This window comes from Leopardus geoffroyi, chromosome B2 (assembly GCF_018350155.1).
Source record: "Leopardus geoffroyi isolate Oge1 chromosome B2, O.geoffroyi_Oge1_pat1.0, whole genome shotgun sequence".
NCBI lineage: Eukaryota > Metazoa > Chordata > Mammalia > Carnivora > Felidae > Leopardus > Leopardus geoffroyi.
In genome coordinates this window covers 120,692,814-120,716,425 of record NC_059332.1, presented here as the reverse complement: position 1 = coordinate 120,716,425, position 23,612 = coordinate 120,692,814, and the positions used below count along the sequence as shown (strand labels likewise).

Sequence of the window (23,612 nt, the reverse complement as noted above, 5' to 3'; positions counted from 1 at the left end):
TTAAAAAAAAAAAAAAAGAGTTCTCAAGGGGAACGGGAGAATGGTCTCAGGAACATCCATTTCGTTAACACATATTCACTATGTTCACAGTCTGGGCAGAGAGCAGAGAATCGACCAAGCAAAGTTTCGGCCCTTGTGGGATTAATATTATTCGCGGATGAGCTACCTAACAGACAAAATCCAAATAAATATACAGCATGTCGGGTGGTTAAAAAAAAATAATCAGGGTCAGCTGATGCAGAAGGCTCTGGGGATGGGTAGGGATGGCTCATTAAAATGAAGTTCAGGGAAGGCCTTTCTCAGGAGGTAACAGTGGAGGGCAACAACCTGAAGAGGGTGACGAAACCAGCCATGCAGAGAAGAGGAAGAGAGCAGGTGCGGAGGTGAGAGTAAGTCCGTGTGCGGAGCCCTGTGCGGCAGAGGAACCCAGGTCAGGAAAGTGAAGTGGAGCAAACATTTGAAGAAAGAGGGAGTGTGTGGGGTGGGTGGTGGCTCGGTTAGTTAAGCGCCTGACTCCTGACTTCGGCTCAGGTCATCATCTCGCAGTTCATGAGTTCGAGCCCCGTGTCAGGCTCTGTGCTAACAGTGTGGGGCGTGCTTGGGATCCCCTCTCTCCCTCTCTCTGCCCCTCCTCCCCACCCCCCATCAAAATAAATAAAGAAATAAACTTAAAAAAAAAAAAAAGAGGAAGTGCTCAACTGGTTTCAGACACAGGTGAGAAGCCCCAGCACGATAAACCAGGAATCTGGCAAGGTTATTTCTCAGACCTGAAGGGACAAGCCGGGAAAGAAGGTGGCAACTGGAAAATGGGCTCCAGAGGCTCTTCTGGTGATGGTACTATTACAGCATGAAATATGACAAAGAGAATAATCCAGAAGAGTGGGGCACTGGGGACTCAGGCACCAAAGAAGCTGTTTCCGGAGTGGATTTATTGGGTAAGTATGAGGTCTGGATCCAGGACATGAGTGGAGAAGGCAGAGAATATGCCTATGATGTGAAGGTGAAGCAATTTTTTTCAGTATTTCATTTTGTTTTTTTTCCCCCCCAGGGAGGGGGGTTTTGTGCAGAATTGAAGGGAGGGGCAGCTTTGAAGGTCTGAGGAGAGAAAAGGTTTGAAACAGCCAGCTGGAAGAGTTAATGAACCCAAGAGAGTTGGGTCTACTTGAGATCTGTGGTCGCAAGCAGCTGTTGAGACACAAGTAGAGAGTTGGGTGGGGTTTTTTGCAACGTGAGTCTGATGCAGAAAAAGAAGGATAAGAATAGCAAGGCTTTATGCAAAAGTGGGGTTCCAGGGACATCTTGGGCTGCCGGGATGATGACGTCTAAACCCAGAGGCTCTCAAACTTGACCACACATGAGAAACACCTGTTTAAAACTCCCACTGCCCACATCATACCTCACACACCAATGAAATCCTCTTTTCAGAGGTGAGATCTTATGCATCAGTAATTTCAAAGCTCTCCAGTGATTCCGATGTACAAGTAAGACAAAATCAACAGATTAGCACCTTGCTGCTCAAACGTATGGAGGCAGAATTTGTAGTTTGAAAAGATCGCCAAGTGACTCATACGCATATTAATATTTAAGAAGCGCGGATCTAAGAACGCCCATGAAGATCTGGGACAGTAGGAAGACCACAGCTGGTATGATCGTCTGGTTTCCCAAGAGTTAAGTCTCTGGGTTGCCTCCAAAGGACCCTGAGACCTGAGTCAGTCTGATCACTGAATAGAACGCCGGTTCAGTTTCATTTTCTGGGAACTGGGCTTCCCTAAGTTATGAGTAAGAGTACATTGCTCCAGTTCACTTCCATAAAGATTACCTGTGGACTTAACTTTAGGAACCAAATGGCCCATTGTGACTCTTAGTCACGTGGCCAGATCCCTGCTAAGGAGCTGGTAAAAGGGAAAAACTAGCTATTCTTTTGCGCTGATTAAGAGGATTTGTCCAAAATCCAAGGGTTTGATGTAAGCAACATATCTGTAATTGAACAGTAGTCAATAGTAAGCAATCAGAAGCCATGATGGAGGCATCACGCCGTTTATCTACCACTACCAACTCTGTTGCAATTAGAAGAGAATCCGATTGAGTACAGCTCACCCAAATCTGTTAAACTAAGGACAGAATACAGACACTTCAAGGGGGATTACAGCAGTAGTAACATGCGACGCTTACAGCTGCTATGCTATACTATTGCTATTGTGGAGACTCTGGATCAATGGGATTTGTTTAATTTTTATTATTTTTGGCCCTTCTAGCCAATCATATGCCATAAGTACTTGTAGATACAAAAACAGTATAGCATTACTTTTGTAGTACATAGCATAGCAACCGGGTGGAAGGAAGTAATCAAGTTGGTGAGAATGGCCATGGGAGGGTGAGCTGGGAAGCTCAGGACTGACAGCAGAGAGGAGGGGAAAGACGACAGCGAACACACCCAACAGAGGCAGTTTCTAGACTCGGCGGGGAAAGGTGAGTGGTACATGAGAGGAAGGTTGTAGAGAAGAGAGGTGAGATGTGAACCTAGAAAATGGACAGTTGCCGATTTAAGGAAATTTAAGGGATGTTAATAATCTAATCTGTCCTCTCCCCCTCCTCAAGATGTGAGACTGAACGAGATGATAAACTGAGATCATAAACAGGGACTAAACTTTCAAGGGAGGTTATAGAAGGCTCCTCTAGAAGATTCTGTTTTTAAGAAACTGATTACCACTCATCTTTCTGGTATATTAGTTTCAAGTGAGTAAATGTGGTGTTCCTTCAAGATCTTTCCCTTTTCTCATGTACTCCCAGCAATAACTTGGTAAGGCTGGTCCTCAATAAAGGTGAGCACAGTGTTTGGCTACTTACGGTATCACCTAGAGCCACTGAATCCAATAGAAAAAAAAAATTCTCTGAAGGGAACATATACTCAACAGAAGAGTAACGTAGAGCTCTACAAGAGGAGTTAGTAGGCAGAACTGTCTCTCAAACTCCCTATGACAGAGTCTGAGAAATATCATAGTCTCTGACTTGGTGTTACTTATATATATACACATGTACCATAATTATGTACACGCTATTCACGTACACATATGTACACCCAAATACACGCACTGTGAGCAACCATGTAACACACTATCGAATTTTTGAGGCTTGCAAATTCTGTACTCACTCTCTTCGTATGTGCCTCCGCTTTCCTACAACAAGCCGAGTATCTCACATTATGAGATAAAACAACGGATATAAATATATGCAAATTTCTTTTTTTTCTTTTAATGTTTATTTATTTTTGAGAGAGAGAGAGAGTGAGAAAGAGCACAAGCAGGGGAGGGGCAGAGAGAGACAGAGAGAGAGAGAGGGAGACACAGAATCTGAAGCAGGCTCCAGGCTCCAAGCTATCAGCACAGAGCCCCTACACGGGGCTTGAACTCACAAGCCGTGAGATCATGACCTGAGCTGAAGTTGGGCGCTTAACCAAATAAGTTACCCAGGTGCCCATATGCAAATTTCTTTAGAAAACATTCAGTTTTCCCCAAATTCAGCTTCCCAACATACAGATTTCCTTGAAACCAGATGAAGTAGGTTACACTGTAGACTGAAGTTTATCCTGTGGTAGGCAATGTGGTGACTTTTAATGCATCAACTCACTAATCCTTCCTAATCACATTATTAATTTTACTATTCTCCCTTTTTTATATGGAAGGTCACCGAGGCTTCCGAAGCTTAAATAAGCTACCAAAATCACATCATAGTGGGAGGGAGAGCTAGAATTCAAAGCCAGGTTCATTCTCCCTCCAAAGCCAGAATGCGCTAACCATTATCCCGAGAGAGAGGGTAACCTACACTGGGGTTAACACTGCCCTTAAGGTGGCCTCCAATCCATGGCGCCAACACTTAATTCTAATCACTTTCTTTTAAATCATGTTGCTTGTCCTTAGTTGGCATGCACATAAGTCAATATTTATCTTCGTGACTCTCCTAAAATTTAGCTGGTGCCATTTCGGAAATCTTTCTATATACGTGTGTGTACACGGTTTAATATAAAAATAACCAACTGATTTGTATTGATGGCCATATTATTTCCCCAGTGCTGCTCTTATATAAAATGTTGCCTACAATGCGCAAGTGTTCGGGAAGCCTGAATTTCAATTTTACAATACAAGGCAACTGTTCACTTTTCTTCCAGTCTTTTCCCTGACTTGGGCTACTTCCTCTGCATCCTCCTCCATTCTATGGAATAACTCTAGAGAATCATGGCTTCATAGCACGTGCCACATTAATGCTCCAAAGTGAATCAAATCCCTACATCCCTCCCTGCACCCCTCCTCCAAAGAAGAGGGATTACTACAGTTGATCAAGTAAGATAATATATGCAAATAGAGAATAGGAACAATCTTCACAAACTCTAACAGATGATGGATGAGATGATTCCCTGTCCATGTCCTGCCAAATTTACAAACTCCTATCTGGAGTTTCTGGCAAAAACTATACAGGCCAACAGGTGCTCTGCTGTAAAGCCCATCATCAGCTTCATCAGTAGCAGAACTGAAACACCCACATATCTCACCCGCCATCGAGGTAAATACGAAGGAACTGTTCTGCTTGGGAAGAGAGTGGCTGACAACTGAACACAGTCAAAAAGTGATGGCGGTTTTAAGGAAGATCCTTGGAAAATTCACAATATTATTTATTTATACGTGGAACTAGGATTTTCCAGAAGGTTTTTTGTATTCATACGCAAAAGTTAGTTACACAGGGCAACTTATGAGTAAAAGGGCATTCCTAAATTAGTAGGTTAACATGCATTTTATTTTTATAGGTGGTGGGGGGAAAAAAAAACACATGAGACCAAAAGAATGCAGAAATTAAGAATGTGTCAGAGAGATGTGGGTTCTGACTGGCCGTGCCACTTACGGGCTATGTGACACAGTACTAACCACACAGGGTGATGATGAAAGTGAAGGAGATAATGCATTTAACAGGGACACGGAGCAAAATGTCAGGCACATACCAAGAATTCAAAAATGGTACTTATTTTTTATGGGTGACAGAAAGAGAGGTAAGTAGGTAGGTAGGTAGGTGTGGTTATGTCAGGACATGATTTCCTATCTCTGGCACTTACGTTTCCAGCTCCCAGCTCGCTATTTTTGAGGCCACTATAACACCGCTTCATACAAACACTGACCTCTGTGTGTCCAGAAATAACTGCCCTTAGTCATTTCTCAGTTGGGGGAAACGGTGTGTATTTTTGTTTAAGTTCCTCTGGCCTAGGATGTGGATGACAGCTTTCAGAGCCGAGTGTTACTTTTATACATGTACATTATCTCATTTAATCCATCCGGTAACCCCAGGAAGGAAACGGATTATAACCGTTTTCAGACGGAACAGGCTCCCAGGTGAAATGACTTCCTAAGGCACGTCCAGAACAGGATTTCCTTCTAACTTCCAGCCGGATGCTCCTTCAGCTGGATTACTGCCTTACAGCACTGTGTTCTGAGCAGCACCCAGGACCCTGGAAACCATTCTGGGGTGACTGAGAACAGTGGGAAAGGATCGGCTACATGAGAAAAGTGCAGTTTCTCCAGCCCCTCAACATCCACATTTTACCTAGAGCAGGTCTGCCTTTGTATTGATAGAAAGATGCTCGGTGTGACATAGTTTGTGCACAAAGGATTCTCAGGCTAGAAGAACTGAAAAATTACTGTCCTACAAAAATGTTACACTCTAAAAATGTGTGCTGCGGAAACGAGATTCACGTAACAAATGAAAAGGACCGAAGACATTGACAATTTCAAGCTTAGACAACCGTTAGGTAGTAGCAGGGTTGTTTTTTGCTCTGCGGAAATAATGGCCCTGTTCACTTTTGCTATTAGCAGTGCAAAGTCCTTCTGAATTGTCAACGAATCACCAGTGTGACCTCATTTCAGTCCTCAGTCCTCAAGGTCATTACTGAAGACACTGGGGCACTGAGGAATTAAACCCGGTTACAAAGGATTCTCAACTGTAGAACACCTCAAGACCTCTAACACGATGACGCGACCATCAAATGCAGGTATTCCCTACATCTTTTTGGCCATCAACCTATCCACAAAGACTATCAATTATGTTTCAGATCTCATTTTTGCAAGAAAAAAAGGTGGGGAAATACCCTATTCTAGTGGTTCTTAAAGCATGGTTTATCAGCTTCAGTGGATGTTTATTCCAAATGCAAAATCTTGGGCTGCCCCCACCCCAGACCTACAGAATCAGAAATTCTGGGCGTGGGACGCAGCCATCTGTGCTTCACAAGTCCTGTGGGTTTATGGTGACTCACACACACGTTCGAGAAACACTGTTCCAGTCTAAGTCCCTACCACTTCTTACTTACTGCTCAGAAGCCTGCTCTCCACACAGCAGCCAGTTCTAAACCATCATGTGCCCACTCAGCCCAAAACCCTCCAACATGCTGCACCTAGAATAAATCCCCAGTGCCTTGCGGGAGACGACACGGCCCCCTGCTCACCACTCTGTTCTTACCCTGGGTCAGTCCCTCCCCGGTTTACAACCTTCCAGCCATACTTGTTCATATTCCTGGAACAGTGGAAGACTCTTCCTGTGGCAGGGCCCTCCTGTGCCCTCTGCTTGGAATGCTCCTCCCTGCTCTCCCCTTCCCCCGACATCTGCATAACTAGCTCCTTCTTGAAATTCAGGTCTCGGGGCGCCTGGGTGGCGCAGTCGGTTAAACGTCCGACTTCAGCCAGGTCACGATCTCGCGGTCCGTGAGTTCGAGCCCCGCGTCGGGCTCTGGGCTGATGGCTCAGAGCCTGGAGCCTGTTTCTGATTCTGTGTCTCCCTCTCTCTCTGACCCTCCCCCGTTCATGCTCTGTCTCTCTCTGTCCCAAAAATAAATAAACGTTGAAAAAAAAAAAAAAAAAAAAGAAATTCAGGTCTCAGCATCATCACCTCCAGGGTCAGCCCCTCCTCCCCCAGGCCACTCTCTACGTGACCCAGGTTCATTGTCTTCACAGCAGTTATCACTATCTGCAATGATTTTGTTTGCTTGTAAGCTCCCTGAGAGCAGGATGCGGGTCTGCCTTGCGGTAAGTAAATATTTGTTAGATGAATACAGTCCCTCGTGTCCCCATTTCCACTTGTGGTGTGTGGTGAGGTTGAAGCTCCCCAAAGCCCTCTTGGTCCCCTCTGAATGACCCCTGAGCTGTGTGTGGTCTCCAGCTTCAAAAGATGGGTCTGACCTAATATCCCTTATTTAGCTATTTCTCGATATGCCAAGATATTATTGTCTTCCTGGCCAACAGACCATGCCAATTTCCTCTGATGTTAAGAAAAATGTCAACGATCAAATGCCTTTTAGAAAAATATAAATAATAATTCAATAAATAGGGTCATCTAAGTTGTTTTGCATGAAATTCAGGAAGGGTGCTCTCATTTTGATGAGAAAAAATAGAGCCTTAAACAAATTTTTCTTTTAATTTCCTTAAATTGTCCTGAGTAAAACATTATTCGACGCGGTCAGTTCCAACAGGCTCCCCTCTTGTGAGAAGAGTGTAAAAATGCAAGGACTTAGCTATAAGACGGACCAGGTTTCCAGTAGATGCAACAGCATTTATCATTTCGTGCCCTCGGTCAAGTTTCCCTACCCCTCATAGCCCTGGGTTTCTGCATCCATCCAACCTGGATCACAAGAAGTTCCAGCAGAGTCTTCCAGAGAATTAAGTGGGATAACAATTGTGAAAGCGATCAATCACAATTTTTTTGAGTGTTAATTCATGCCAACTCTTCTGCTAAGTCCTTTAAACATGTTTTCTCTTTAATTCTTATTCACGACAGGCAGTACTTTTCCCATTTTACAGAAATTGAGGCTGAGGGATTAAGTAATTTGCCTGAGATCAGAGAGCTACAAGCATCAGCACTGGGTTTTCAAAGTCAAGTTTATTTAACTCGAAGGTTCTGGTCCTTAACCATTATCCCTACTGCTTGTGAAATGCCAAATACAGGCTCCATCTACCACACAGTAGGTATTTTACAGATGGAAGGTTATCTTCCCTAAACTTTCAATAGTGCCCTGATTCTTTTCCCATTCTGTGCTGCCATGAGGTACTGATATCTGTCTGCCACAATCCATTTCACTGAATGTTTCTTAGGTTTTGCTTCTTTTTTAAAAAATTAATTTTTTTAATGTTTATGTATTTTTGAGAGAGAGGGAGAGAGAGAGAGCGAGCAAGCAAGAGCAGGGGAGGGGCAGAGAGAGAGGGAGACACAGAATGTGAAGCAGGCTCCAGGCTCTGAACCGTCAGCACAGAGCCCAATGCGGGGCTCAAACCCACCAACCACAAGTTCATGACCTGAGCCGAAGTCAGGCACTTAACCCACTGAGCCCCCCAAGGCGCCCTGCTTAGGTTTTACTCGTGGATGAAAAAGTATCCCAATCATCTGAGGGAAGATAACTCAAATTATTTCAGCTTGAGGAGAACTCACATAACTACCTACACAGTACCTCACTAATTGTCCTCACTCTTTTTAGTATATGTCACATATTGCATCCATGGCAGATGGATTGTGTGTGCTGTGTGATGTGCCGTAGCAGAAACGAGATGGGCTATGGAGTCAAATAGTCCTGGGTCATCTCTGCCACTGACTGGCTGTGTGGCTTTGCACATATTTTATTCCCTGAGTATGCTTCCTCCTCTAGAGACGGGGAGAACCATCTCTCTCTTGCAACTGTTGTGACACTTAATGCCTGGCACACTGGGGGCACTAAATAACATTAGTTGCCCTCCTCCCCTCACTTTGCCCCGCACCTTCTGTGAGCTCTGCTATTTAAAACAGAGAGGGAGGCAAACCATAAGAAGCCCTAAATACAGAGAACAAACTGAGAGTTGATGGGGATGGGGAGCACGGGTGATGGGTATTAAAGAGGGCAGTTGTTGGAATGAGCACTGGGTGTTATATGTACATGACAAATCACTGGGTTCTACTCCTGAAGTCAAGACTAAACTGTATGTTAAGTAACTTGAGAATTAAAAAAAAAAAAAAAAAAAAAGAAAGGAAAGGAAAAGAAAATGTCTCTATTCTGTATTCCAACAAAGCTTTTTGACAGTATTTTAGGACAACGAAGCTTGTGCATGAAGTGAGCCCTGCATGTCCGGGTGGGCGTCCAGGGAAGCGACACGGTTATTTCAACAATGCACCAGTGCTGAGGGAAGCATGGGAATTTTGCTGTTAAAACTGCTCTCAGAACCAGTCTGAAAGGCAGCTCGTTATTAGATTTTTTTTTTTTTTTGTGGCTCTCCACCCCTCTCTGCCTCATTACCGGTGCCCCTTCTTATCCCAAAGGGAAGTCCATATTCAGTTCTGGGATGGGTGCCACTTTATGATATTTTTGAGAAAAAGAAAAAAAAACTACATATATATATAGTATATATATATATATACATATATATATATATATATATATAGTCACATTTTGACCAGGCTGCTTATTTATCACCTGGGGTTCAAATGATCTTACTATTATTTTAAAGATCAAAACCACCACAAAAAGGATGAAGATTTGAACTGGGAAAATACTTTAAAAATCTCAAGGTCATTCCAAAAGATGAGTTCCACCACTGATCTGACACAATGGAAGCAACATGGATATCTGGGTAAAGCCTCTAATGGTGACTATTTTGAAGGGAACTTTATTTGGATTCGTATGTTCAAGTTAGATTATTTTAAACATTGATGTAACATGAAACTTGGCCATATAAAAATATTGCAATCAGTTCAGCAGGATTTACCATGTATTCCTCAGAAGCCAAAACTATTCCAGAAGAAATACTTTAGATTATTATCTGGAAACTTTATTTAGACTGTATACTCTACCAGTAATAGAATTTTGAGTGTGCACCCCCAATTTATATACAGCTAATTTACTCATATATTATATACACATTCTTTAATTGATAATAATATGCATGTATTTACAAAGTATGTGCATTATGAAACATATAACAACACAAATTGCAAGACAAAAGTGTGTGTGCGTGTGTGTGTGTGCATACATACTATTTTCTTTCCTTATTTCAATGAAGCATCTTGTGTATATTTCGCATATATGCATACATTCTGCTCTGGAGACCACTGTTTTTAATGAGGATGACTGTCATAAAGAGGCTAAGACCTCTTTTTCTATATGGCTGGTAAGCAAAACTGTTCCCTTACTTAGCTGTTTGGTCACATATATTACCTACACTAAAAGTCACATACAACGTAGATTCATCAAGAGTGCGGTAGTTGTATATTTCAAGTAGGAAACACTTGAGCGCAATTTCATCATTACTAGCAAGGCTTAACAAACTTGCTAAAAATTGTGTGTTGGGCTGACGTGAGACCCTAAGAAATAATGTAACACTATAAAGGCACAGGGAAGGCATTTCTGTAAGTAGAATATGTTAAAAGAACCAAAGTTAGATAACTTTGAATATGGTAATTGACTCTGGTCAGAATATGAATCCCATAGAGTCAGAGACTCACCTAGCAATGGCCTGAACCATTGTGTTTCCATCTGACAAGCACCCTGGAGGTACACTGATCTTTGTCACGGCACCTACACAGCGAACACCAACGCGGTCCTAAGAAGCTAGCCAACCAACCGTGAAAAGCATGGCAGGAAAGAAGGAAGGGGAATCTGTCTCTGAATGTGTGTGTGTGTGTGTGTGTGTGGATGTGATTTGCTGTTCATATGCTTATTCAAAGTTACAAAAAATACTGGTGTTCCTAAATCCAAAGGATCTCTCAGACAAGAGATTACTTCCTTATTTCAACTGGCATTCTATAACAACATTTAGTTCTGAAAGTTTCCTTATTAGAGAGTAAGATATGATTTTATAATATTGAAAGCCCATTTTAATTTACAAAATAATTTTTCTAAGATGATTATGTCAGAGTAATGAGCTTGCTCTTGATGTAGAAAACCCAAAGGCATCTTGAAGAAAGAAAACAAATTCAATTTCGAATTACTTTTGTAAAATTCGCCAGTTCCCATCAAAGAACAATGAGCCACTGGACATCAATTAAGAGCAGATTTGACAGCCTGAAACAGAAACTTAAATGTATTTAAGTTGTGCTAGATTTTTGAACAAGATAAAATTCTAACTGAGTGTCTTGGGGTAAAATTTCTTGATCCCTTACCTTGCCATACTTCTGAGCATAAGACCCTGTGAGCAGTGAGTGGAAAACGATGATGGTTTCGTCCAAGTCCCAGACAAATACACGCTGAAGAAAAAAATAAATATCAAACGATCATCAAATTCTAAGGAAACAGAAATCTCTACAAATTGAACACATCTGACTTTGTTGTTGTTGCATATAATCTCAATACCATTTCAGAAAAAGCTGTGCTACTCCATTTATTTTTTTTCCAAATTTGCCACGCATCCCCCCTATAAAACCAGAGGGGTGAGAGTGACACAAGTAATCATAAGCTTAAAAGTCAGATGTCCTAATTTGAATGAATGTTTCCAAATACTTACTTGCAGTGAACGCCCCAAAAGTTAATCTTTCCCCTGGTGGATTCATGAGACTTTTCAATTCATGCAAAGAACTAAATTTTTTTAAAGTATTTCAAAAAGTCAGTGAGTGATCCCTAAACAGAAATTGCAAAGTATAGACCTTCGGGTCAGATTAGGCCATCCGATGGGTTGTTTAGCGTGCACGGGGTTTAGAAAGATTTCAAATTATTGATCAGCATTTCAAATTCAGGAGATTTCACACAAACTTCAGGGCTCTAGCGGCAGCGGAGAAACTGGAAGGTACGATAATGCTGACTGACATTTCACATGGCGGTGACGGGCAGGTCCCCTTAGACTGGGCCAATGTTCCCTAAGCTCCACAGTCTGCTGGCTCCCTGGCCCAGTTCACTCATTTATATCACCTGCTGGGTTCCTGAAGGCCTGGAATGTGCTATTGTCACTCAGCTGAAGGAAATGATTGAAGAGGTACAATGACTATTATTTTATTTTACCAAATCTGGAAATTTAGGTTGCGGTTGGGTAAGAAGTAACATAATATGGTTAAGAATAATTTCTCCTGGTGTTTTATTTTATTTTATTTTTTTTCAACGTTTTATTTATTTTTGGGACAGAGAGAGACAGAGCATGAATGGGGGAGGGGCAGAGAGAGAGGGAGACCCAGAACCGGAAACAGGCTCCAGGCTCGGAGCCATCAGCCCCGAGCCCGACGCGGGGCTCGAACTCCCAGACCGCGAGATCGTGACCTGGCTGAAGTCGGACGCTCAACCGACTGCACCACCCAGGCGCCCCTCTCCTGGTGTTTTATAATAAAAATCAACCTGCTCAGTATGGGTATATCTCAAAAGAGCTCTTAACCAGAAAAAAGATGACACATGGAGACTTTTACAGATATAAAAATGTTAACATGTATCAAATGATTGTTCTTTTCCTATTTTCAGAAGCCGACTTTTCCTTTCCATACAGGTTAATTTTACCTTTCGAAATTTTATCGACCCATATACACATCTTTTGTCACCTTAATACTACGAAATAGAGTGTCTCTCAGAACATCATCCTACAAACAATGGCTTTATGTTTTAAATTTCCATTTAGGCCAGTTAGAATCAAAAGATGTAATTATCTCAGGCCTAGAATTTGTAAAGTATCGTCTTTTTTTAAGTTGTTAGTGTTTTTAATTTTGCCATTACAGTGGATGAACTCTCACACTTGGGGTCCACTCATTTCATATCTTTTTTTTTAAGTTTGAAACCTTATGGAACTATAAGGTGTAGAATATGTCACTCAGTAAAATAAAACATCATATTCCGCTCTTTGAGGGTAAGTTGGCATACCTCTAGGTCACTGTCAGGAGGTGGGGAGGGATTATTTTTCCGGCCTCTTCCTCGGGACTTTGACCCAGAACTCCTGCAAGTTCTCTCATCGAGGTCTTTGATAGGTGTGGAGGGGCTCTGCACAGTATCAAACTCTCCTAGGAATAACAAGATTTGCATCAACAACAGTACTTCATTTTTAGGTCATGTATGAGTCCTTGTTATTAATTATCTTAACAAATCCATATACGTCAGAGAAAGCTCCTCATGACAAAGAAAATTTATAACCCAAATAGACAAAATCGTGTTCTGTTAAAAATGTTCCAGGTCACGCAAATCCCCTGTAGTTTCAGTCTATGTGATCTATTAAACATGAGTGTGTTTTATATTCTGTATGTCCTCACCTTCCCTGTCTCTACCCTTACCCACATATTTATCTACATTTATATCTATTCTCTCCTCCTTCTGTCAGAGCTCAAAGCAGGAGATGTCTTCTTCTGGATCAATCCCATCTCCCCACCTGCAAATTTGACTCCCAACTGAATCATGCTCCATTAGTTAAACCCTCTCTTATCTTCCTTCCAATGTCTTGCTTTTCTGTGGGCCACAGACAAGTTTAAAATCCTTCCCATGACCTTGCCTTTCTACCTAGAAGGTATCTGCTTGTTATCTTCTCTTTTTAAAGTGGTACTCCTTAAAAGAATAGTGCATAACAGTGCTGTCCAAAAGCAATAGAATGTGAGCCACAAATAGAACCACATATATAATTTAAAATTTTCTAGAAGCCACTGTAAAAAATGTAAAGAAACATGTAGAATTAATTTTGCTCACATATATTAACTGACCCAATATAACCACAGTGGGATCATTTCAGCATGTAACCAATATAAACAATTATCAATGACATGTTTTACATAATCCCTTCTTCATACCAAGTCTCTGAACTCCTGTGTGTATTTTACACTTACAGCAGACCTCAGTCTGTACTGGCCACACGCGAGTGCTCAACAGCCACATGTAGCCGATGGTGACAGTAATGGACAGCACATTTGTCGCCACTTCCTGACACTGGATTTGTCATAATCAGTTCACCAAAATTCTGATAAAACTACTCTGACTCAGAGTCCCAGCGAACCACCCAAGTAACAAATGCAATAGACAGACTCGGTCCTTATCTTCTTAGATAACTGTGCTGAGTTTGATCCTCTTAAACACCACCTCCATAGTGCCATTATTTGGCAGCTGATACCTTGCAGCTTCCCAGTTCTGGAAGCTCTATCAGCAGTCCTTCTCTGTTTAGGAGGCATGGACTCCTTTTCCTCCTTCCATTCCTTGTATGTCGGTATTTAAGAGTTCCAAACTTCGGTCACTCTCCTCCTCATTCCACACCATCTGGGCGACCTAACCCTTTCATAGGTTAATCACCCTCTCTGTGATGACCCACACACAAATCTATAGCTCCAGTGAGGCCACATCCTACAGCGGTTTCAGACTGCACCTAACTGACTTCTCCATGTCCCACAGGGACCTCAAAGACTGACATGTCTAAAGTTGGTGATAGGGTGTCTTATCAGGAAGGAGCACTGAGCAGTGGCAAATCTACGGGAGGAGGTTAAGATAGACTGAGGCAACAGTCAGGTGCCATAAAACCTCACAAGTCACAAGAGTCAGACTTACTCTATGACTTGGAGCACTTCACTCAATCTCTGAGCCCCAGCTTCCTTGTATATTAAAGCATGGGCAATCATAGCTACTTTGTAAATTATGGTGGTGAAAATGATATATATTTAATTTGATTTAAATCATATGCATAAAGCAAAAATTTCTAGGATGGTCTGATGGCAAGCTACAATAAATTTAAATGATAACATTTTTAAATATAAAGAAGTTATGACAATTATGCTTCATCATAAAATTAAAGAAAAATAATTATGAAGACAGCCAACAACTTTCTGATTGAAATAACCAAATATGAACAAACTGGATGAACATTTAGGTAGTTTTTTTCTGAAATGTTCCAAATAAATAGTGATTTTTACATTGCTAACCTCTAATTATTTTTAATGGTTATAACATTTTCTTTGGAAAACATTGTGCATGTCAGGACAGCATCAAAAACAAACAAACAAACAAACAAACATGTTCGTGTTTCAAATATTATTTGCTTTTAAAACACTGTTAGCATATTTCATATCATGGGTCTCTGCTATTGACTGTTGAGAATAGACAGTGTAATACAAAGTTCTTTAGTTTCTGGTTGAATATCACCCTACCTCTAGTAAATCGTGTTTGAGCTTACTTGCACAGGTATTAAATGAGGCTTTAGGTATTTAAACACATGCCAACTTAGGGGCGCCTGGGTGGTGCAGTCGGTTAGGCGTCCGACTTCAGCCAGGTCACGATCTCGTGGTCCGTGAGTTCGAGCCCCGCATCAGGCTCTGGGCTGATGGCTCAGAGCCTGGAGCCTGTTTCCGATTCTGTGTCTCCCTCTCTCTCTGCCCCTCCCCCATTCATGCTCTGTCTCTCTCTGTCCCAAAAATGAATAAACGTTGAAAAAAAAATTAAAAAAAAAATAAATAAATAAACACATGCCAACTTAAAAAAAAATATATCACACAATTTTTTTTTCTATTTTTAGTTATTTTTTTTTTTAGCCAGAATTTTCTTATGGTTACTATGCTCTGCAAGTCAAATGTTCTTGTTTGGATAAAATACTGATTCAAATTAAGCCTCATTTATTAAGTAAGCTTATAACAATTTTTGGATCGCATCCTATAAAAACTTGTCTTTCTACTCATTACAGACCAATTTTCAGCTGTTAACTATCATGAAGCAGCTTTGTTCTTACACCAATACAAGAGCTGAAAGGTCAAAAAAGAACTTGCAAAATTCCAAAGCCATTGTGCTCAGTCATGGGTGACTGATTGTTGACTGGATCCATAAAGGAGGAGTTTGGCAGGAACCAGTCAGCTATTAAATGAATGAGGAGCCAGCTGCTAAAGAGCAGGAGGAGGAAGAAAGGAAAAGACTGGTCACAGGAAGTGTCCAGGTTTCAACAAAAGTAGGAGCCCTTAAAAGGGCTCTAAGAATTTGGACAAAATATGGACAGAAGTGTTTCGATGAGAGTGAAGGCATATCCTTTTAAGAAAACTATGACGAGTAGCTCCACATTCATGAAACTTTTGGTATCCGCCACGGACTGCCTTCTTCCTTAAAAAGTTTACTGAAATATGTGTTTGTCTCTACTCACTGCTCATTCTGCTGCCAGATCCTTCCATTTTACAACCTGGAATGCTTGTTTGCTTTTTCCTTCATGTGGCTAGAACTTCACTATATATGTATATGGCGCTTTGGTTATTTGTTCATCAACATTAGGCTATTTGAAGTTTTAGGCAATTACAAATGAAGCTGCTAGAAACATTTTTGTTCACATCTTGTGGACGTAAGCCCCCATTCCCCTGGGGTATATACTCAGAAGTGGGACTGCTGGGTCAGGGGGAAGTCAGGTATTCATCTTCAGTAGACACCAACCACCTTTTTACCAATGTGGTGATACATATTCTCTCTGACTAGCAGTGAGGTTCCCAGTTATTCCACATCCTTGCCAATACTTGGTATTGCTAGCCTTTTTTATATTAGTTATTGTGAGGGTATGTTGGTATCTCACTGTAGTTTCAATTAGCATCTTCTTGATGAATAATGATGCAAAAACACTTTTCTTTCCCCATTTGGGAACTTCTTTTTTATGAGGAAACTGTTTAAATCTTTTGTCCATTTAAAAACTTGGGTCATCTTTTTCTTATTGATTTGTCAGAGCTCTTTATTGTGAACCATTCTTTACACACACCCCCCCCATATGTATATATACATATATATATATATATATATATATATATATATTCTTTACATATGTGTGTATACATATGTGTGTATATACAGATGTGTGTATAAATATGTGTATATGTGTGTGTACACACACACACACACACATACAGAAATATATATATCTGATTTAAATCTCACTTTGAGCCAATGAATTGGGTCCTTCATTACTCTCTTTTAACAATGGGAAAACGGGAAGGTTGTGAGATTTTAAATTAACTTATCAAGATGAAATAGCTTGTATGTGGAATGCCGGTATAATTTCAGAATTCTTGCTTTAACCACTAGGCTACCCTTCCTCCACCAAACAGCAACAGATCCTCCAAAGAGGTCAAATTTATCTATCAAAAGAATAGATAGACTTTATGCAATTTCTGGGAGAGTGAGGGCCAATGAATTCTTTGAAATATCTTCATAGCAAAATTGGAGGTCTTTCAGGGTGTGTGTGTGGAATCTGGGTTCCTACAGATAACCACCCAGGTAGAACTGTACGAGCCTCTATATCTCTTGAAGGCGCTATCCTTTCTTCTGATAAAGGGTAAAACCAGGAACTTGAGCTCCACTGGTCATTAAACATTTGTTGACACTTTTTTTTTTTTTTTTTCTAAGAGAAAGCTGTTAATTCCAGTGTCTCTGCCAAATTTCACTCAGGTAATTGCACTAGGGAACTTTAGTGCTGCAGGTAGGGAAAAGGCGAATTGTCAGAGAAGTTAAATGTGGTCAGTCCTTTCTATCTAAATCCTCTTGTTAGCTTCCATTAAATAAATGAGCACTTTACTTTCCTTCCTGTCCTTGTGTGAAATGCCACGAAGCTATGGAAATTCTACTGAGTTCTGCCTAAGAAACTGGCTTCTTTTCAAAGAGTGAAGTGATCTTACTATATCTTTTACTTCTCTGAAGCAATTGTAAAGTTTAATTAGCTAATGTATTGCAATGTTTGCCAAGGTCTCAGAGTAAAGGATGATACTATTACAAATTACTAATTATATTTAATTTTATAGATGGTGGTTTCTTTAAATAGACTGTCAAACTGCCTAATAAGGTAAAGTCAATAACTGAATGCTATTTGCAGTTTCCGAATAACATTAGTCGTTACCAATTGCCGTAGGCTTTTTCTTGGGCCAACGCTATGTGTGATGAATAATTATTCTTTAATCAGTACAGAAATGAATAAATGCACCTTCCAAGTTTTAGATATTTAGATCCAACCTAATTCCATTTAAGTTTATCCCTAAACCACAACAACCAGCCGTCTTTTATAGAACATCAAGCATGTTTCTATTTTAAAAATTAGAGAAGTTAACAGTACATGATTTATGAAAAAATGTGGATGTAATTTTTAGGGCTCTGTTTTAAGTCCAAAATGCAGCACTGGTTAACGGGAAATACTTTTCATACCCTCGAACGAAGTACCTCAAATTTCATCAATAACGAATCCCACAGTTATCAACTTGTTTGCTTTTTGGATGCATGCCAGATCTGAAAAGGCAAAATTCAAACTTAAAACTACCTTGGCTAAAGGTCTGGGATCACAGACTCCCTTAAAAATCCAGACATGTATATTCTTTTAATTTTGGTTAAAAGAAGAATATAATTAAAGTAAAAATTATTTCTTCTTTAAATATAACAGAAAGTCTGAGAAGATCTGAAAATTATGTCGAACTATATTTGTTGGCATTAGCAATCAATGGAAACCTGAAGAAATTGCACCCTGATAGTGAATATGAGAAAGTTACATGTAGATGTGTCATACCAAAGTCACACATTGAGAACATCTACATGCTTGCATTTAGTATTTAACTATAAATAAAATAGCTATTCTGAATATTTATTACTTTTTAGTTAATGGAAAGTATCCATCTGTGTCTATCCTACAGAGAAAACTCTTGTGATAATACTGAAATTAGAGCTAAATCAACCTTTTACTCAAAGTGTTATCCAGTGTATATGTATTTAAAAACATCATGGTTTTCACTCATGGTGGTTCTATTGTAGTAACACAGTCTGCCCGGTCCTGTCTATCATTCAGTCTCCAGTGTCTTGATCATCAATTACTTCTGTGATTTTCTTTTTGCACACAGTCATCCTACCCTGTTCTCCCCACACACTTACTATTGAGAAAAACCTTTCCCACTGTGATAAGATACCTCCTCATCTAAAGTATCTTCACTGTCTGTGAAGCAAGTATTCTGAAATCACTCATTCTTTAAATTAAGGTCATATTCTTGATGAAATGCAAGTCCTGACTCAAAGAGGATAAGGACAGATTTAGATCATGGGATTTAGGCTGAAATGACGTTCAAGTGAGTCAGGCACGGAGGCATAAAATTTAAGGGCTTTGAGAATGAATGTTTCCTTCAATTTTGTACCTCCGGTTTTCCTGGCTTTACCTTAGTCTTGGCCCTGCACAGGATATAACTACTCAGAGAGGCTGAGGCTAGATGAAAAGCCTCAACGGGAGCCTTAAGGGGACAAGGACCAGAAATTCAAAGGGGCTGTGTGGTCACAGGAGAAAGGATCTAAAGCGAAGATAAGAAAAAAGAAACTGAAATATAGAGGCACCAAAGACAAAGTTTAGTATACATACTAGACCATTTTCCCTCAGATCCACAGTTAGATCAGAGACACTATTTTGAACAGAGAACACAAAAGAAAGGATGTCACCATTTCATCAATTCACGATATAAGCATATGTTGGCTGTTCCTTAAAGGGTCAGCTTTATTTGAACTTCTTGTTCAAATTAGTTTTCTTGTTAATATTCCCTTTTTTGACACTCATACAATATTAATTATCTGCTTGATATTTGTCTTGTTTATCAAATGGAAGTTAAAGGAATGCAGAGAGCTCATTCCTTTAACAGTAATTGAAACATCAACAGTAATTGGTTCCTAATAGGCACTCAATAAATAATTGTTAAATGGCCTTAAGTCTTCTTGGAATCACTGGTCCAATTAGAAAGAATTTATAGTGTTGTGCCCATGTTTCCCTATTTTCTTTTTTTTTTATATAAATTTTTTTTTTCAACGTTTATTTATTTTTGGGACAGAGAGAGACAGAGCATGAACGGGGGAGGGGCAGAGAGAGAGGGAGACACAGAATCGGAAACAGGCTCCAGGCTCCGAGCCATCAGCCCAGAGCCCGACGCGGGGCTTGAACTCAAGGACCGCGAGATCGTGACCTGGCTGAAGTCGGACGCTTAACCGACTGCGCCACCCAGGCGCCCCTCCCTGTTTTCTTTCCCTTCCAACACTGGATGAAAAATAAACGGAGATGAGCCTGAATCCTGCAAATAACTGAAGTCAGAAAAAAAAAAAAAAGCTTGGACATACTAATGGTGTTTATAAAAGTTCGTAACTTCATTTTCCTTATTGAATCTTGATAGTTCTTTACATATTCTGGATATAAGTCCTTTAGCAGATGTGTTTTCCAAGTACTTTCTCCAAATCTGTGGCTTGTCTTTTTATTCTTGGACAGTGTCTTTCAAAGAGCAGAAGTTCTTGATTTTATGAAGGCTAGTTTCTTTTCTTTTAGAGATTGTGTTTTTTTTTTTCAACGTTTATTGGGACAGAGAGAGACAGAGCATGAACGGGGGAGGGGCAGAGAGAGAGGGAGACACAGAATCGGAAACAGGCTCCAGGCTCTGAGCCATCAGCCCAGAGCCTGATGCGGGGCTCGAACTCACGGACCGCGAGATCGTGACCTGGCTGAAGTCGGACGCTCAACCGACTGCGCCACCCAGGCGCCCCCTAGAGATTGTGTTTTTAATGTACCTATAAAATCTTTATGTAACCCAAAGCCACAAAAATTTCCTCCATGTTATCTTACAGAAGGTTTACAGTTTTAGGTGTTTTTTTTTTTTTTTTTAAATGTTTGTTTATTTTGAAAGACAGTGTGTGAGCAGGGGAGAGAGACAGAGGGAAAGAAAGAATCCCAAGCAGGCTCCACACAGTCAGCAGGGCTCCATCTCATGAACCATGAGATCATGACCGGAGCCCAAATCGAGAGTCAGACGCTTAAACCCCTGCGCCACCCAGGCGCCCCTACAGTTTTAGTTTTTATATGTATTGTATGTATGTGGCATGAGTTACGAGTCATGATTCTGTTTTGGGGTTTGCTTTTTGTCCTTGCTGTTATTGTTGTTGCTATCTTTGCATATGGATGACCAATTATTCCAGCACCAGTTTTTGAAAAATAAACAAAATCCTTTATTTTCCAAATGCCTTTTGCACTTTTGTCAAAAATCCATTTTCTAGTGTATGTATATGGGTCCATTTCTACAATCTCTATTCTATTCCATTGTTCTGTGTATCTATCCTTTTGTCACTACCACTCATTTCTGATAACTGTACTTTCTAATGAGTCTTGAAATCAGGGAATGTCAATCCCCAAACTTTGTTCCTATTTTTCAAAATGATTTCAGCTACTTTAGTTCCTTTGCCTTTCCTTGTAATTTTAGAATCCTCTTGATGATTTCTCCAAAAAGTCATGCTGGAATTCTGGATAGGATTACAATGAATCTTTATTAAATTTGCTTTTAACCTTAAATACCTGAGCTGCATCAGCAAATTCAAGTCCAGTAGCACTGCAGATCAGCTTCAGACAACGGAGAATACAGTGGATTTTAAGTAAGTGCTAATCAGACAAAGATATTAAACTACCTACTAATATCCTACAAATCCTAGGAATGTAGGAAATGTTCACTGGCTAGAGCTACTGATGACTCACCGAGATGAAGGAGTGACACAGTCTCTCAAGCTTAAGGGAAATATTATCAGTTATACCCCAAGAAGATAATATTACAGCTTTTCCAAGTTGTCAAGATCTTTACAAAAGAAAGAATATCAGGCAAAAGGTTCACTGGCCTTTTTGTATCCATATCCATACACACACACACACACACACACACACACACACACAAAGTCATTTGAAATTAAAATCTCTTAGCCATCCACATCTAAAAGAAGCGTTTTCTGAAATGCCAGAAGAAAAGCCTCATCTTATATAGTTGTACTGGTACAGATTAAACATCAGTATAACTATATCAGAACTTTCAGCCTTGCTTTTTGAAAAATGTTCTTTTTCTCCGTATTATTAGACACAGCAAAACATAAAAGTATTTCACCTGGATGAAGATCTGTACCTGGTTGGCTAGTCAGTCCCGGAAGAGATTCCTGCAACTGATAGGTTGAGGTCGAAGATGATGTGCCATCAGCTGTGTTATTTGATGCCATATATGCTCCATACGTTGATGCTGAGTAATACTGTGCATACTGGTTTTGGCCAAAGGCTGTGTAGGATGGATAATCCTGAAATAACAGTTGAGACATGTGTGCGCTTGAAAGAGAAATGACGCCTGGCATGCTCGAAAGCAAAGCAATCACTATGGCAACTGAAAGATTAGTGTGTGGCTCCGTTTGTTTCAGAGTCCACGGTTTTGAGGGGATTCTAAGCGAGTGCACATAGTTGTGAATGACCCTGCTGGTTTTGCGAACCAGGTCCCGCACATAATTCTCCATCTTCCTAAAGGTTGCATATTGCTTCACTTATCTGTAAGTACTTATCCAAGGATGTACATCATAAGGTCTTATGTACTGGAAGAGGAGAGAAGGAAATGGAATGAATTCATATTCACAGCAGTTCTTACACATCTTTTAATATCACCAGTAAGGAGACAATATGACTGCCCTTCTCAGTTTCCATAGGGACCTCAGTCTGCATTACTGTGATTTCTGTTACCCTTCTAGGTTACTCTTGATCATTATGCATGAAATAAAGAGTAAATAAAAGCAAATGGATACTAGAGTTTTTTACCCAGCCCTTTAAAGGCTAAGGCATCTAAGGTCTTGACTTAAAAGTCTGAAGTGAGGTTTTCAAATATTTAGTTTGCTTTGTTTGTTACAGGGAAAAAAGAATTGGATCAACTCCTCTGACCTGCTTTTTATTTAAAAATCCTAAGAACCTTAAAGTGGCCTAAATAATCCTTCAAAATCCTTTTTACATATTAAGGTAACACATAAAAATTTGTTGCACTATTGGTGTTTAATGTATCTGGCATGTTTTAGCCCAAATTGTTCAGTATCAGCCCAAATTGTATCAGTGATGACAAATCCTTGGTCAGGATTAAGATTTCGTGGTACACGTTCCTAAGGGAACAAAGTCCACATTTGATGTGGTTTCCCCCCACAAAGAAGAAATTCTTTATATAAAGTAAATATGTGTATAAGCAAATATGTGTATTATCAAAAAGGATTAAGTATAGTTGACCCTAGAACAACAAGAGTTTCAATTGTGCGTGTCCACTTACACACGGATTTTTTTTTCGATAAATAAAATACAGTACTACAAATGTATTTTTTCTTCCTTCTGATTTTCTAAATAACATTTTCTTTTTTCCTAGCTTATTTATTGTAAGAATACAATATATAATACATATAACATATAAAGTATGTGTTAATCGACTGTTCATGTTATCAGCAAGACTTCTTGTCAACAGTGGGCTAAATTTCAGTTAAGTTTTGGAGGAGTCCAAAGTTATATGTGGAGTTTTGACTGTGTCAGGGGTTGGTGCCCCAAATCCCCCATCAACCATGTTGTCTGGTCCAGCTCTAATATGGCAAAACACTAAAAATCTATTTGACCGTTCATTTCAGGACCTGATGTTCCCTCATTGCCACCTGTAAACCAAGGGAAAAAAACCTCTCAGCAATACTTCGACAACATAATTTCTCAGAGTAAAACGTGTAGCTGGTACTTACTTTGTGTCAGGCACTGTTCTAAGACTCTAAGTCGATTTACTCATTTATTCCTCACAACCACCTATGTGGTATTTTTACCCCATTTTACACTGAAGGGGACGAAGGCACAGAGTGGTTATGTGACCTGCTCAAAATCAGACAGCTAGCAAGTTTCAGAACTGGAAATGGAACC

At 40.2% G+C, this 23,612-nt stretch overlaps 1 protein-coding gene across 16 annotated transcripts in view; it reads right to left on the bottom strand.

Moving 5' to 3' along the window:
- The window catches only part of EYA4 (EYA transcriptional coactivator and phosphatase 4), a 318,929-nt gene that overhangs the window by 24,961 nt on the left and 270,356 nt on the right, over window positions 1-23,612 (bottom strand). For 11 of the 16 annotated variants that reach the window (XM_045499667.1, XM_045499678.1, XM_045499665.1 and 8 more), the window contains 3 exons: window positions 21,808-21,991; window positions 12,824-12,960; window positions 11,152-11,235 (listed from right to left, as the gene is read on the bottom strand). In XM_045499667.1, coding sequence (XP_045355623.1) covers window positions 11,152-11,235; window positions 12,824-12,960; window positions 21,808-21,991 — 405 coding nt within the window. The remainder of the gene's footprint in view (window positions 1-11,151; window positions 11,236-12,823; window positions 12,961-21,807; window positions 21,992-23,612) is intronic. The other 5 variants (XM_045499679.1, XM_045499671.1, XM_045499670.1 and 2 more) reach the window with 1 other exon arrangement.